The sequence below is a fragment of the Phialemonium atrogriseum genome (assembly GCF_030411735.1).
Source record: "Phialemonium atrogriseum strain 8032-3 unplaced genomic scaffold QBC33scaffold_45, whole genome shotgun sequence".
NCBI lineage: Eukaryota > Fungi > Ascomycota > Sordariomycetes > Cephalothecales > Cephalothecaceae > Phialemonium > Phialemonium atrogriseum.
This window is the reverse complement of record NW_026848182.1, coordinates 13,680-27,574: the sequence shown is the minus strand read 5'-3', so window position 1 is coordinate 27,574 and position 13,895 is coordinate 13,680. Positions and strand designations below refer to the sequence as shown.

The 13,895-nt window shown below is 57.8% G+C and overlaps 6 protein-coding genes across 6 annotated transcripts; 2 read left to right on the top strand and 4 right to left on the bottom strand.

Moving 5' to 3' along the window:
- Nucleotides 1-532: 532 nt before the first annotated feature.
- QBC33DRAFT_289514 (kinase-like domain-containing protein) lies at nt 533-1,699 on the top strand. The gene is made up of 2 exons (XM_060423318.1): nt 533-842; nt 906-1,699. The coding sequence occupies exons 1-2, from the start codon at nt 635-637 to the stop codon at nt 1,667-1,669; spliced, it is 972 nt and encodes a 323-aa protein (XP_060278384.1). The 5' UTR covers nt 533-634; the 3' UTR covers nt 1,670-1,699.
- Nucleotides 1,700-1,894: 195 nt separating this feature from the next.
- Nucleotides 1,895-4,580, bottom strand: QBC33DRAFT_601953 (putative alpha-glucuronidase A; the record flags this gene model as incomplete). Its single annotated transcript, XM_060432131.1, has 3 exons — nt 1,895-2,662; nt 2,725-3,005; nt 3,071-4,580. 3 exons carry the CDS (start codon nt 4,578-4,580, stop codon nt 1,895-1,897), a joined length of 2,559 nt encoding a protein of 852 aa, XP_060278383.1.
- Nucleotides 4,581-5,299: 719 nt separating this feature from the next.
- On the bottom strand, nt 5,300-6,589 carry QBC33DRAFT_614477 (uncharacterized protein; the record flags this gene model as incomplete). Its single annotated transcript, XM_060432589.1, has 3 exons — nt 5,300-6,194; nt 6,274-6,386; nt 6,446-6,589. 3 exons carry the CDS (start codon nt 6,587-6,589, stop codon nt 5,300-5,302), a joined length of 1,152 nt encoding a protein of 383 aa, XP_060278382.1.
- Nucleotides 6,590-6,668: 79 nt separating this feature from the next.
- QBC33DRAFT_552543 (pyridoxal phosphate-dependent transferase) lies at nt 6,669-8,645 on the bottom strand. The gene is made up of 2 exons (XM_060429316.1): nt 7,687-8,645; nt 6,669-7,625 (listed from the first exon to the last, which is right to left on the bottom strand). Exons 1-2 carry the CDS (start codon nt 8,534-8,536, stop codon nt 7,093-7,095), a joined length of 1,383 nt encoding a protein of 460 aa, XP_060278381.1. The 5' UTR covers nt 8,537-8,645; the 3' UTR covers nt 6,669-7,092.
- A 153-nt stretch (nt 8,646-8,798) lies between these two features.
- QBC33DRAFT_601940 (bifunctional dethiobiotin synthetase) lies at nt 8,799-11,798 on the top strand. The gene is made up of 4 exons (XM_060432130.1): nt 8,799-9,095; nt 9,233-9,329; nt 9,392-10,734; nt 10,794-11,798. Exons 1-4 carry the CDS (start codon nt 8,905-8,907, stop codon nt 11,623-11,625), a joined length of 2,463 nt encoding a protein of 820 aa, XP_060278380.1. The 5' UTR covers nt 8,799-8,904; the 3' UTR covers nt 11,626-11,798.
- Nucleotides 11,799-13,583, bottom strand: QBC33DRAFT_289451 (serine protease precursor). The gene is made up of 4 exons (XM_060423316.1): nt 13,077-13,583; nt 12,835-13,020; nt 12,239-12,754; nt 11,799-12,161 (listed from the first exon to the last, which is right to left on the bottom strand). The coding sequence occupies exons 1-4, from the start codon at nt 13,350-13,352 to the stop codon at nt 11,973-11,975; spliced, it is 1,167 nt and encodes a 388-aa protein (XP_060278379.1). The 5' UTR covers nt 13,353-13,583; the 3' UTR covers nt 11,799-11,972.
- Nucleotides 13,584-13,895: the final 312 nt, after the last annotated feature.

Here is a 13,895-nt window from a genome sequence, read left to right as displayed (position 1 = left end):
ATAATAGACGCGAACACGAACGAACAAAATGACAGCGCAAACTTGATCGGCTCATCATCACCTGCGCGAAAACTTGGACCACGAACCCAAACCTGCTGTTTCGAAGTGATGGGCCCGTGATGAGAAGTCAATTATTTGTCTTGCGGAATGGCTTTTACGACCAGGTCAAGCTTTGCTCGCTGGTCTCATCAGCAAAGTTCCGTAATATTTCGACTCTGTCGTCACCAAACACAACCCTCACCAGTCTATTATTACCCTCCTCCCTGGAGATTTCCCACAAATGGGCTTGCATTCAAGGGGATCGCGACTTCTAGCAAGTCCATGACATCCGGCGGCGACTCTGATCCCCCGCCGTTTCAATACGAGCATCTTGAAGGAGTTGAGAGGCTGGAAAAGTATCGCCCTGGTGGATATCAACCCTATCCTCATAGGGGATATCCTTCGAAACCGATACCGAGTGGTTCACAAGCTTGGATATGGAACCTACTCAACCACTTGGCTCTGCCGAGACCATCAGTCTGCCAAATACGTTGCGGTCAAAGTCGGCACAGCAGGATCAAACCCTAAAGAGGCTGATACCCTCGATTTTCTTGACGCGCCCTCCCCTGCCCTCCTTGCCCGTCCCGGTGCGGGAATGATACCCTCGGTCAAAGATAGATTCGTCCTCTACAGTCCCAATGGCGCCCACCCTTGCTATGTAACGAACCCCGCAAGGTGTAGTATTTCCGGTGCGAAAGACGGATCATACAATCGCCTGTTCCAAGCCAGTACGGCTCGCTCGCTCATCGTACAGCTGGTCCTCGCTGTCGAGTACATCCACGCCAGAGGAATTGTTCATGGTGGTCAGTGTTGATGTGGCTGTAGTTTGGCAGCCTGATACTAATACAATTACCGTCCACATTTAGACCTCCACCTCGGTAACGTCCTCCTTGGCCTTCCAGACAACCTTGACCAGCTCTCAATCGAGCAGGTATACAAAAAATACGGCGCACCTGCTTCGGAGCCGGTTGTTCGACTTGACGGCCAGCCACTTGAACCCGGCGTCCCATCCACCACCTCCCCTCCAGTCTGGCTCGGAAAACCCTCCGAGGAATTCTCCTCTTCAGGATCCAGAGTCCTCCTCAGCGATTTCGGAGAGGCCTACTCACCCTCAACAGAGCCTCGACACCACTCCCACGCCCCCATATCCTTCGTGCCCCCCGAAGCCATCTTCGAGCCAGAACGAGGCCTGTCCTTCTCGTCAGACACCTGGACTCTCGCGTGCGCCGCGTGGGCGATACTCGGGCAGCGGCAGTTGTTCGAGGACATCCTCGCCACGCAGGACGACGTCACAGCCGAGCAGGTCGATGTCTTGGGGAAGTTGCCTCTGGCGTGGTGGGAGAGGTGGGAAGCGAGACACGAGTATTTCGATGAGGAGGGGAAGCCGAACCGGGACCGCCATGTCAGGTCTTGGGAGGGCAGGTTTCAGAGGCATATCCAACGGCCGCGAAAGGAGGCTGGAATCCCTGGGTTTGAGGAAGAGGAGAAGGCTGCTGTTTTGGATATGTTGCGGTCGATGTTGGCTTTTGCGCCGGAGCAGCGGTTGACGGCAGGGGGTGTTTTGGAGTGTGAGTGGATGGTGAAATGGGCGTTGCCAGACTTCGAGAAGTCTCACAGCATGTCAACGTGAAGCCGGAGACAAGGTTGAGAAGCACTCTGATATAATAAGAATCTCAACTCTTCAGGCTCTCTTATGCCAAGAATTTTTCACGTTAAGCATTGGAGATTAGGTACCGTCCATCTGCCGTAGCACCTCATTATTCAAATGCCTGCCAGCCAAGATTATGCGAGGGCATTTGAAGGCGACCTACCAACTGACAGCTCAAACCTGCCATGCCGCCGAAAAGCCAAAGCCTCAATCCACAACACCCAACGGCAAGACAGAGATATAATCCAATGGCGCCGCCTCATTCCCATTCGCCTTCCCCGTGATCTTCACTGTGTCCCCTTTCTCGATGGTAACATTCCTAAACGTCACCCTCGCCGCCGAGTGTCCGTCCAGCGCATCCGACGGCTCCTTCCCCAGACGATCCTCGATGTCGCCCGTCCACGCGCCGATCTTCTCATCATTAATCAAGATCTCCCACTTCGCCTTCCCCGGGTTGACGTCGTAGTAGTTGACCGCGATGTCGTACGTCCCCGACGGAACGTCCAGCGACGAAGATACGGAGCTCCCGCTACCGCCGCCGCCGCCGCTGGCGGTCACGGCGACGCCGCCTGAGGCTGTCTCGGGTGGGCTGACGTTGGAGCGGCTGTAGCCCGATAGACGCATGGTCTCGGCCTCGATGCGGTGCGTGTGGTTGCCCACCCGGCCGTGGTCGTCGCGTATGCCCGAGAGCTTGTTGTAGAAGGTGCAGATGGCGTCTCGCCAGACGAGGGAGTGGCCTGCCTGGTAGCGCAGACGGTAGAGAACGTGCTCGTACCGCTCGTCGTCGAGCTTGCCTTTGAGGGTTTCCCATAGTGTTGGAAAGGATTGGGCGGCTGCGGCGCCGGCGTAGTGGGCGTCGTAGAAGTGCTGGATTACGGTGCTGCCTGATTTTAGCTTGTGGGTGTATGGGAGGTGGTGGAACCAGAGGATCAGGTTGTCGGGCGTCTTTTCTACGTTCTCGTAGACGGCGGCAACCTGTCTTCGGTTAGCTGTGTCGACACCGAACTAATCTATCGCGACGTTGTGAAGTGACATACCGCCGGAGGATATTGGCCAGCGTTTCCTGTCCCACTGGCAACCGAACGATCCATTCCGATACCATTCTTGTCAGCTCGAGTCCATTGACCCCAGCCGTTGCCATCCTGGGACGCAGGATTGGGACCGTAGTGAGTATGCAGAATGTCTGTCAAGGTCTGTACCCCGAGGTTGCCCGTGTAGTTCTCGTATGCCGGCCAAGATTCCATGGACATTGTCGTGATAACATCGAGGACGTCAGGGTCAAGACCAAATGTTAATCGAGTCCAGTCCTGAAGCATCGCTATTGACAGGTGGTCAGCTTGGGGTCTGGAATGATATGGAGAACCTCCTGCGTAACTGCCATACCTTCAGACCCCTCTGTAGGATTCCAGGCAAGACGACCATATGCGTATAGATTCGACATGGCGAGATGGCTACCCAACCAATTCAAATCTTGTCCGACATTGACGACCCCAGCGAATCCTCCCAGCGGCTGTGCTTTCTCAGGACGCTTGCCCTCGAGGATGTCACGCACAAAATACTGCTCGTTGTTCACTCGCAGGTCAAAGTCCAGTATTTCCTTCCAGAGGGGCGCCAAGTAAACCAAATGGCACTGCTGGCCCAGATACTCCTGCGTAACCTGCAGCTCGATGGCCGCGTTCGACTTCAGCAGGTTCGCGAACAGCGGCGAGGCGGGCTCCCGGACCTGGAAGTCGATGGGGCCGTACTTGACCTGCACGACGACATTGTCGTCGAACTTGCCGTCCAGCGGCCGGAAGTACTCGACGGCGGCGTTGGCGCGGTCCGCCTTCTTGTCGTTGTAGTCCAGCTGGTCGTAGACGAAGGCCCGGAACATGACGATGCCGCCGTGCGGCTTGACGGCCTTGGCGAACATGTTGGCCCCGTCGGCGAGCGTCCGGTGGTACGTGATCGGGCCCGGCTGGCCTTCTGAGTTGGCCTTGACGAGATACCCTGCGAAGTCGGGGATGCGCTTGTAGACTTGGTCTGTCTTCTGCCCCCACCACTTGATGACGGAGGCGTCTAGCGGATCGAAGGTGCTGAGGCCGCCCACGGACTGGGGTGAGGCGAAGTTGAGTGACATGCCCACCTGCACGCCGTACGGTCTGAAGGCATCCGCGATCCTGGCCATGCCGTCGAGGTTCTTGTCGCTCAGGAGGTTGGCGTCGGCGTTGACGTTGTTGGGCACGATGGCGTTGATCCGGATGGACGACAGCAGCCGCGCGTATTGGGAAACCCGGGTGAGATTGCTCAGGACCTGGTCGTTGGCGAAGAAGATGGAGTCGCCGCCGTAGCCCCTCTCGATGCTGCCGTGCCCGCCGCGGTTGTTCATGTTGTCCCAGTGGTTTGCCCAGCGGACTGGCACTGCTGGATTGGAGGCATAGGAAACACTGGAGAAGTTCCCCTGGGCCAGCATGGAGAGATACTCAAAGGTTCCGTAGAGCGCGCCCCTCGCGTTCTGGCCGATGATTTGGACTGGACCGCCCGAATCCGTCCTGAGCCAGAAGCCGTCCGCCTTCAAACCCTGAGCCTCGGCCGGAGCGCTGCCACAGGCATCAGCGTATGCGTCGGCTGTCCCAATAATTACCACTGATGAAGAATTGCAGTCGGGCTTGACCTCTTTGCTGAGATCCTTGGAGAATATGCCCCTGAACCCCTTCGTCAATTCTATTCCAGCCGTGAAGACTGGCTGTCCCTCGACGGCATCGAGGAGGACAATGCCCGAGGGGAGAGAGTCGAGGTGGGGGGCCACCACATCTTCCGGCAGAGGAGCATATCGTAGCCACCCGTCTAGGCCATTCTCCGCGGCGACGAGGCCGAGAGAAGCCGCCACAACGAAGCCTCTCGTGAGAATCATTATGAAGGGTATGGAGGGTTGTTTGGGACAGACATGCCGGCAGAACTCGGGAAATAGTGTTGGATCTGTATTTCCTCGGTCCTCACCGTGATCATCTCCCGAATCCAATTGGGCCGGCATATAATTCTCCTTGGCGTCTACAACGCGATGCGACAAGACGGCTAAGATCGTCAGGATTTCAGGCTATACCATCCACTTAGATCCGCCACTGGGGATCCAGTACCCCATAGTAGAAAGTCCGTTGACTTGGAGTGTAACATAATGTTACAGTGCCCCATTAATTGTCGGGTCAACTGGGGAGAAACCTGGCTCCATCTCGCCCTCTCTCATGCTGCTTGGGTAGGTATTCGCTTCAGAAGGATAATCATGACAATTGATTCCGCTGTCTTGTCCATGGATTGGTCCAATCGGAAGACCTGACTGCAGAAAGATATTGGCAGTGTGCCTGGCACCAGTTACCAAGCTCAGCTGTCGATTATCTTCGCAGGCAGAGCAGAGGCTGTGCAACCAGAGAGTCACGAGACACGTGGAACAAATGGAAATCTGGTGTTGTAGAACCTAGAATATCAATTCAGGATCGATTGCTGAGAGAGGTACTGTCCTTGCCCAAGCTCTGAGGACCACCATTGTCCGCCTTTCCCATCGACCGTCCAGCATCCGTCGCCGCCACCGCACGCCGCGCTGAACGCCTCGCCGACCATCGCTCTGCAAGGCAACAGTCAGATTTCCGAAAACATCAACGGAGCGGAGAACATCTTACCGCTGACGATCTGAACAAAGGTAAAGACAGTCAGGACGACCAGCAGCATGGGCACGAGTTGGCCAAAGGTGGTGGGGTCGTCTTCGGGGTTCAGGCCACCGTCCAGCTGCATCCACCCCGAGCCGTGGACCCAGCCCCGGAGCCTCGACATGTACGCGACCGAGTCGACGACGGTCCACCACGAGATGGCCATCCCCGCGAGCAGGTAGACGGCAAACACGCCGTCCAGGACCCTGACGATCCGCGCCGGCGGCCGGAAGGAGGGGAGCGTGGGTATGGCGCGCTGGGTGAAGCGGCCGAACTCGACGAGGATGGTCAGGGCAAAGAAGAAGAGCATGGCCAGGTAGTGATTCCAGCCGTGGATCTTGTTGCCCGGGTCGCTGTCGACGAGGGCGTCCCGCAGGGCGTCGGTGCCGGACAGGGAGTGCGCGATGGTGGTGGCGAGATGGGAGGCGTCGGTCTGGAAGCACGCCGCGGAGAGGATCATCAGGCTGTCGGTCGCGTTGGCGGGCGGTACCTCGGTGGGGAATCCGGCTGCGACGGCGCCCTGGTTGGAGAGCAGGAGGCCCGTTGCTAGGTAGACGCCCACGGTGACGACGATGCGGAGGAGGGCGACGAGCGGGTAGCGCCAGTAGTTCCGGGCGACGGTGACGGCCCCAAGGTGGGTGGCGCAGGTCAGGAGGAGCATGTTGGCGACGATGTTGTAGTGGTATGCCGAGATGTTGCAGCCCTTGAGGTAGCGCAGGGTGATGGCGTAGGCGGCGCCCGTGAAGACCTGCTGGTCGCTGCAGGACAGGACGAGGGTCTCGAGGAGGTCGGTGATGTTGAACCTGTGTTCCTGGCTAGACTTCTCACTGGGCAGGGGAGTCAATCACTGCATTCCTGACGCGAAAGGCCGGGGGGGAAGAGAGGGGGGGAGACGGGAAGACAAACTGTTCTGGCAGACGACTCTTCCATCCGAAGATGTACTTGGAAAACCACCACAGAACGCTAATAGTGCTCAGCAGCAACGCGAATGAAGTGACCGCCGTGAACGCAGCGAGGATCTGGGTGGGTTTTGTCAGCCGATTATCCTGCCTGGGCACTGGACAATGTAAATTATTACCCCAATACCAGCAATATCTGGATCCGCAGCGAAGCTCCCACGGGTGATCCCACCGATGGCACTGTCAGTGCTGTTTGGCGGGCTGCAGTCAAGGGTTACACCGTAGTGCGTCGCACAGAAGGGGATGGAGACATATGCGCCCATGGTGACGGTCCCTGTGGGAACTCTGTGTTGCGATCAAGCTCGGCCGGCGAGCAGACTGAGAAGTTGGAGAATTCGCAGAGTCGAAGACGTGCCTGCCGCGGTCGCAGAAACAGCCGGTCTGATCTAGGGCCTTGGAGAGCATTCTTATGATTATCTGTCTGTCTGTCTTTGTCCCAAACTGGTGATGCAGCTCCATATGCAGCCCCTCCAAACCCCTACCTGGCAGTGAGCTCACATTTGATGCGCATCGAGGGGCACAGACAGCTCTGGGATGTGGTAACCAATGGTAGCAGTGTGCCAGCGTGGCGGAGTCCAATCAGGAGGTGGAGGAGACAGAGCTCCTACCAACTGCAGAATTTCTGACACCTTTGCGACACAACAGACTATCCCATGCTGCAGGGACGCAACCAGGTCAATCTAAGCCTTGTTCACATGCTTGTTGCCCGTTTACCGACACGATTCTGCATGCCAAGATGAAGTATGACCCGAAATTACAACATACCCTAGAGTCTTGCCTTTTCAACCTTGGCTTCCCCTGATGCCGATGACCCGCGCCCTGTGTCTCCGCTAATCTCCTCCCAGCCGAGCACCCATGCTTCCACCGCTCTACCCAAGCCCTCAATCTCTTCAAATGTGTTCCCAGCGTGGAGACATATCCTCACCCTCTCCCTCCCCTCTGGCACCGTCGGCGCCACAATCGGGCGCACCATGAACCCGCTCTGCTGGCAGTGCTGTGCTAAGCTACGCGGATGCGACGTGAAGAGTGGGATAATGGGCGACTTCGGTTTATCAGCGTTTAGACGAAGAAGTATGGGTGAAGGGTGGTGACGAAGAAGTATTGAGGCGATGAGATTGTAAGCATGGGAACTGATCTCGCGCAAGTGGCAGATTAAGGGATCAGCCCTTCCGCTCGCCAGGAAGTCGTATGTGACCTCTATACTTGCAAGGGAGGTGAAAGCCAACGAGGTCGTGTAGATGAGGCTGCGGGCGTAGTTGATGAGGTAAGAACGTGTGGTAGGGGAGCAAAGTACAATGCCTTCAAGTCAAGTCAGCCTGATCGAAAATTAGATGCTTTAGCAGGCACAAAGGGAACGTACCTCCAGAGCAGCCCATCGCTTTACCAAAGCCATGTACTCGCGCCCAGATACGGTCTTCAAGGCCTAATTCGCACACGAGCCCACGCCCCTTGTCACCAAATATGCCAGTTGAGTGCGCCTCGTCGACGATTATGTAGCCGTTTCCTCGGGGCAGGAAACGCTCGACACACTCGACGATATCGACCAGGTGCGCTAAGTCTCCATCCATGCTGTACACACCTTCAACAGCAACAAAGACGTTCCTCTGCCCCTCTCGGACCAGACGTCCTTCGGAGCACTCTTGGAGATCTCGCAAGACCGCCTCAAGGCTCTTGAGCTCCTTCGTCGCAACTGCCGACTTCTCATTCCCCTTGCCCCGATCATCATAGACGCGGTTATGTGCAAATGGCACTCTCCTGCCAGCTCGACTAAGTCTCAGGCCATCATGCACGCTAGCGTGGATGAGCTCGTCGTAAACAACAACATCGCCCGGCTGCGGGACGCAACCGAACAGGCCGAGGTTCGCTTCCGTCGCTGAGTTAAACAGCAGCCCGTCCGCCGCGTGGTGGAAGTCGGCAATTCTGCGCTCCAGCGACTCTGCCAGAACGGAGTTGCCGTCTAGGAGGCGAGAGCCGCCCGATCCTAGCAGTCCGAGATTCGGGGTGTTGTTATCGGCAGCATCGTGGGACTGCAGCCTGGAGAGGTAGGCGCGCCGGACGTCGGGATGCGACGAGAGTGAGAGATAGCCATTGGACGAGAAGTCTGCTGTGCCGGGCGGCACGGTGGTCAGACGGCGGAGCCGGTTGCGCGATTGGCGGCGGGCGAGCAATCCGGCTAGCACGTCGTCCAGATGGCTGCTTGGTTTGGGCATTGCGACGGTGGAAAGATGGAGGCCACTCGTTGATTTATCTGTTTATTACACTTTCCCCCAGCCACCCAGTTGGCCGTCATCGAGTCATCACATTAAAATACCCACAAACAGCCAAGATCAAGAAGATTTGAGGCCAATAGTGAGCGGTTTATTTCTGCCAGCACTCGAACGGAATATCCCGCACAGGGGTCTTTGGCCCTACGGTAAGCGAGAAATATGGGACCAAGCAAAACCCGCGCTCCATTCTTGACATCTGACTCTACTCTTTGACTGCAACATCTAAGCTGTCCCGGCAACCCAACCAATTGGGGCATAACCGTGGCGACGAATAAAAATCAAGCCAGGCTGTAGGCTGTACGGCGGAAAAGATGCTAGAGCCTGTTGGCTCGCTGCTGTGGCGGTCACTGCGGGTGTACCAGGTCTACGGAGCTAACACCGATGTCGGCAAGACCGTCTTCACCACTATTCTGTGTAAAGCCGCCAACAGAATCTGGCGACACGGGGAGACATCATTTCTCAAGCCCATTTCGACGGGACCTCAAGATGAAGCTGATGATCGGTGTATGTCAAGCTTTCCAATTCTCTCTGTAATATTGGTCGAAATCGCGCTCACCCTTAATTGCTCATGAACAGACGAGTTGATCGCGATATCCTCCCTCCCATCTAACTCGGGGAATGTCTGACGAGATCTTTTAGCCATATCCAAACCTTCGCTCCTGGTGTGAATCACGAGACGCTGGTCCAGTACGAGCTCGCTGCAAGTCCGCATATTGCGGCACTTCGCTCGAATAAAGTGAGAATCTAACATGCATCTTACCGAGTATACCCTTCGTATTTAACTAATCCGGCCCCAAGCCGATCCCGTCAGACGAGACCCTTCTAGCAAAAATTCATCGTGCTGCTTCCCACCGTGCCGCCCGCGGGCCGGGATGGCTGTTCGTCGAGACAGCTGGCGGTGTTCATTCTCCAGGGCCATCTGGGACGACGCAGGCAGATCTGTATATGCCGCTTCGACTCCCCGTCGTACTCATTGGCGACGCTAAATTGGGCGGCATCTCGCAGACTATCTCTGCGTTTGAATCTCTGAAGATTCGTGGCTATGATGTCGAGGCAGTCCTGCTCTTCCGAGACCAACTTTACAAAAATCATCTCTACTTGGCCGACTATTTCCGTGGGCAGCATAACATTCCAGTCAGGTCAATGTCGGAACCACCGAAGCGTGACGAGAACCCCAGGACGGACCAAGAGAGTATGTCCCAATACTACGATGCGACAAGTCGTGACAACACCGCGAGCGAAATCCTCGAGCGTCTGGATCGCCGCCACCACGAACGCATCGCCCGCCTCGAATCCATGAGCCGCGAGGCGGTCAACAAGATCTGGTACCCATTCACGCAGCAGAAGCACCTCTCTCCAGACCGCATCACCGTCATCGACTCTGCGCGCGGCGACCACTTCCAGACCCTCGCGCCTCCTCCTCCTCCTCCTCCCCGGCAAGCGTCCAGCCCGCAACACCCCCCTCTTCTACAGCCCTCCTTCGACGGCTCCGCCTCGTGGTGGACGCAGGGCCTCGGCCACGGCAACCCGTCGCTGGCCCTGGCGGCCGCCTACGCGGCCGGCCGCTACGGCCACGTCATGTTCGCCGAGGCGGTGCACGAGCCGGCGCTCGCGCTGGCTGAGGCGCTGCTGCGGGGCGCGCGGAGCGGGAGGCTCGCGCGGGCCTTCTTCTCCGACAACGGCAGCACCGGAGCCGAGGTGGCGCTCAAGATGGGCCTGCGCGCGGCGAGGGTGCGGTATGGGTGGGCCGCAGGGGAGAGGATCGGCGTGCTGGGTCTGAGGGGTGGGTATCATGGCGATACGATCGGGGCTATGGATTGTGCGGAGCCGGGGACGTTTAATGAGAAGGTCGAGTGGTATGAGGGGAAGGGGTTTTGGTTCGACTACCCGACTGTTAGGTGTGCTGGTGGGAGGTGGGCTGTTTGTGTTCCTGATGAGCTGAAGGGGCAGCTGGGTGATGGACGGGACCATGCCTCGCTTTCTGACGTGTTTGATGTCGAGGGCAGGGAGCGAAGAGGTGAGGGTACAGAGTACGAGCGGTACATTGTCAACAGGCTCGAACGCCTCCAAGCCGAGGGGCAGAAGTTCGGATCCCTCATTGTGGAACCTGTCGTCCTCGGTGCTGGGGGTATGGTACTTGTGTAAGCCGACGAACTCCCCAAATTGTCCACTACCACAGAAAGCTAACTACTACACCCAGAGACCCTCTCTTCCAGCGCACCCTCGTCAACGTCGTCCGCCGTTCACCACACCTATTCGGCTCCACAGTCGCCAACGAGCCGGTCCACGAATCCGACTGGACGGGGCTCCCCATCATCTTCGACGAGGTCTTCACCGGCATCTTCCGCCTGGGCCGCTTCACGGCTTCGTCGTTCCTCGGCGTCGACCCGGACATCTCCGTGCACGCCAAGCTGCTGACGGGCGGCCTGGTGCCCCTGTGCGCCACGCTCGCGTCCGAGAGCATCTTCCGCGCCTTCGAGAGCGACGACAAGAGTGATGCACTGCTGCACGGTCATAGCTATACGGCGCACGCTGTTGGGTGTCAGGTCGCGCTGCAGAGCCTGAGGGAGATGAAGAGGATGGATGAGGGGGGGGATTGGGGCTGGGCGAAGAGGGGTTGGCAGGGTGCGTCTAGTTCTGGTCAGCGGCGGGATGAGATGAAGTCCGTCGTCTGCTCGGATGGGATTGCCGACGAAGCGTCATTGGTATGGTCGGTTTGGAGTCCAGAGTTTGTGGAGTGGATATCGCGTCAGACTGCGCTTGTGGATGGGGTGTGGGCACTGGGCAGCGTCCTTGCCATTGAGATGAAGAGCCCCGACGGGGGTGGATACAAGAGCAACGCAGCCAGGGACTTGCAGGCTGCCCTTTTACGGGGTGATGGGACGGAGAGCAGTCGAAGGTGGAATGTGCATAGCAGGGTGCTGGGTAATGTGCTTTACACAATGGCCAGCCAGAAGACGACGGAGGATGGTGTCAAGCGGATAGAGGGCCTGCTGAAGAAGGCTTTCGCAGAAAGCGCGCATGTTGTTTAGGCAGGCACTGTGGCCAGGGGGAAGAACAAACTATACAGCACATGCGGAATCACTTCATCTTTGGTCTGCAAACTTGACTAGGAGGGTGGAGAGTGCCGAGACTGCAGGCCAACGAGACTGCAGGCCAAATAGAAACTAGAATTCTCTGTATCATCCTGTCAACTGCTTCCTCTCAACTGCTGTAGCGCACACATCTGCTCGACCTTCATGGGCCAGCTGCACCAAGTAAGGTGACTCGTATGTGCTATTGACTCCAACCCAGTCTCCTCGAGTCTTCCAACTCTGCGCGTGGCAGTGTAAATGGTCACTCTGGTTTAGCTCACTTATGGTCGAGCGAGCGAGACTATTTAGTTCCCGATGTGCGCCAACAGGCTGACTGTGCCGCGAGGAACACCCGAAATGACGCCAGAGAGCGCCGTCTGGGCGATGTAGCTGCACAACTGGACCGGGTTGGTGGGTGCTGAACCGAGACCCAGAAGATATGCCGCGAGGCCAGCGATGTGGGGGGTAGCCATCGAGGTGCCGGAGATGGTGTTCTAATTGTAGATTGTCAGCATCAACCCCATTGTTCAGCACTACGAGTTAGAGTCAAGCCAAGCTAAAAAGAACTTACCGTCCTGCTACCGGGCCAGGTGCTGAGGATGTTGGTGCCAGGCGCGAGGATGTCCACGATGCTGCCGTAGTTAGAGTACGACGCAAGCTGGTCATTGCTCGTAGTGGCGCCGACAGTGCAAGCCGACGGCGCCGAGGCGGGCGACGACCTCGCAGCGTCGGCGGCGTCGTTGCCCGCGGCGACGGCCAGGAAGATGCCCGCGTTGGTGATGGAGGCGGCGGCGTCGTTGACGGCGGCCGAGTACCCGCCGCCGAGCGACATGTTGACGACGGCGCCCCGCGGGCAGCTCCGGGTGCGCGCGTCCGAGACCACGTAGTTCATGCCCGCGATCACGCCCGAGTTGGTCCCCTCGCCGTTGGCGTTGAGAACCTTGACCGCGTACAGCTGCGTCTTCTTGGCTACGCCGTAGGTCCGCGAGCCGATGGTCCCGGCTACGTGTGTGCCGTGGCCTTGGCCGTCCGTGTTGGAGCCGTCGCCGGCGTAGTTGGCTAGCCATTTGGCGCGGCCTTCGAAGTCCTTGGGGGTGGGGGTGTTAGTAAAAACTGGGGAAGTCTTGACTGGGATCCTCAGAGGGTGCAAATGAAATGCTTAGTTACCGGGTGCGCAACGTCAATTCCCGTGTCGACGATGTAGGCGCAGGTGCCCGTGCCGGCGGTGGAGTCATAGGTGTAGGTGGTGCCGCCTGGCTTGGAGCTCGACAGGCGGGCAAGACCCCAAGGTGCATTCGTCTGTGACTGCGTTGCCTTGATGCTGACAACGGCATCCTGCTCAATGTATTCGACCTGTGATGGCCTGTCAGTGTGTGCCCTGCTAATTTAGAGCTTTCCTCGCAACTCACGCTGGGGTCATTCCGCAGAGCCTCAAGCTGCTCAGCAGTCAGGCCGGAGGCAAACCCGTTGAACCTTCCCATGTTGTACACGTGGTCGGGGTTGGCCGGGCGGCCGTGCATGGCGCTGTGGACGGATGCGGCTTGGACATCGCCCTTCAACTTGACAATGTACCTGCCCTCGATCAACCGAGCTCCGCGGGGCTTGATCAGAGGAGCAGATTCAGCCCGTCGGGACGGGGCGGCAGCTGCCAGGGTTAGGAGGGAGAGAATGGTCGCGGCGTGCATCTTGAACAGAGAGGACGATGATGGTAATTGACTTGGTGTATTGGCGAGCTGCTCTCGGATGAAGAAACGAGGCAGACACCAGTCGAACGGTGGCGTTGCCTCTTTTTAAACCTTTCCGGACCGACCTCTCCCACATGCAAGCTCGCGGGAGCGGACATATCGGCGTTGACTGTCCTGCAGGACCAAACTCAACTTCCTCATGAGGCAGTTCTCCAAAGCCCCAAACCCGTGGATGCCGAGCGTTTTTTTGGCAGGACACATTGAAGGGCAATGCATCGTGCACTAGCATCAAGGGCGCCAACCGGGGTTTTGTGGTCACCCAACCCGGGTTTGATAAGAAGCCATGCCTAGAACGGGCTGTCCAAGTATTCCCCCGCATACCATTTGCCGAAGCTACGACTTTCAGGGCAGGAGGACTCAGCATTTGGCATCTGTGCGGGCTTTGCTCATTCTAGAATGGGAAATCTACCTCCGAGTTAGATGTAACTGCGCCTGCACAGTGGCTGCCATTGGTTATGGATCCAGGCACGGATTCGTGCCTAG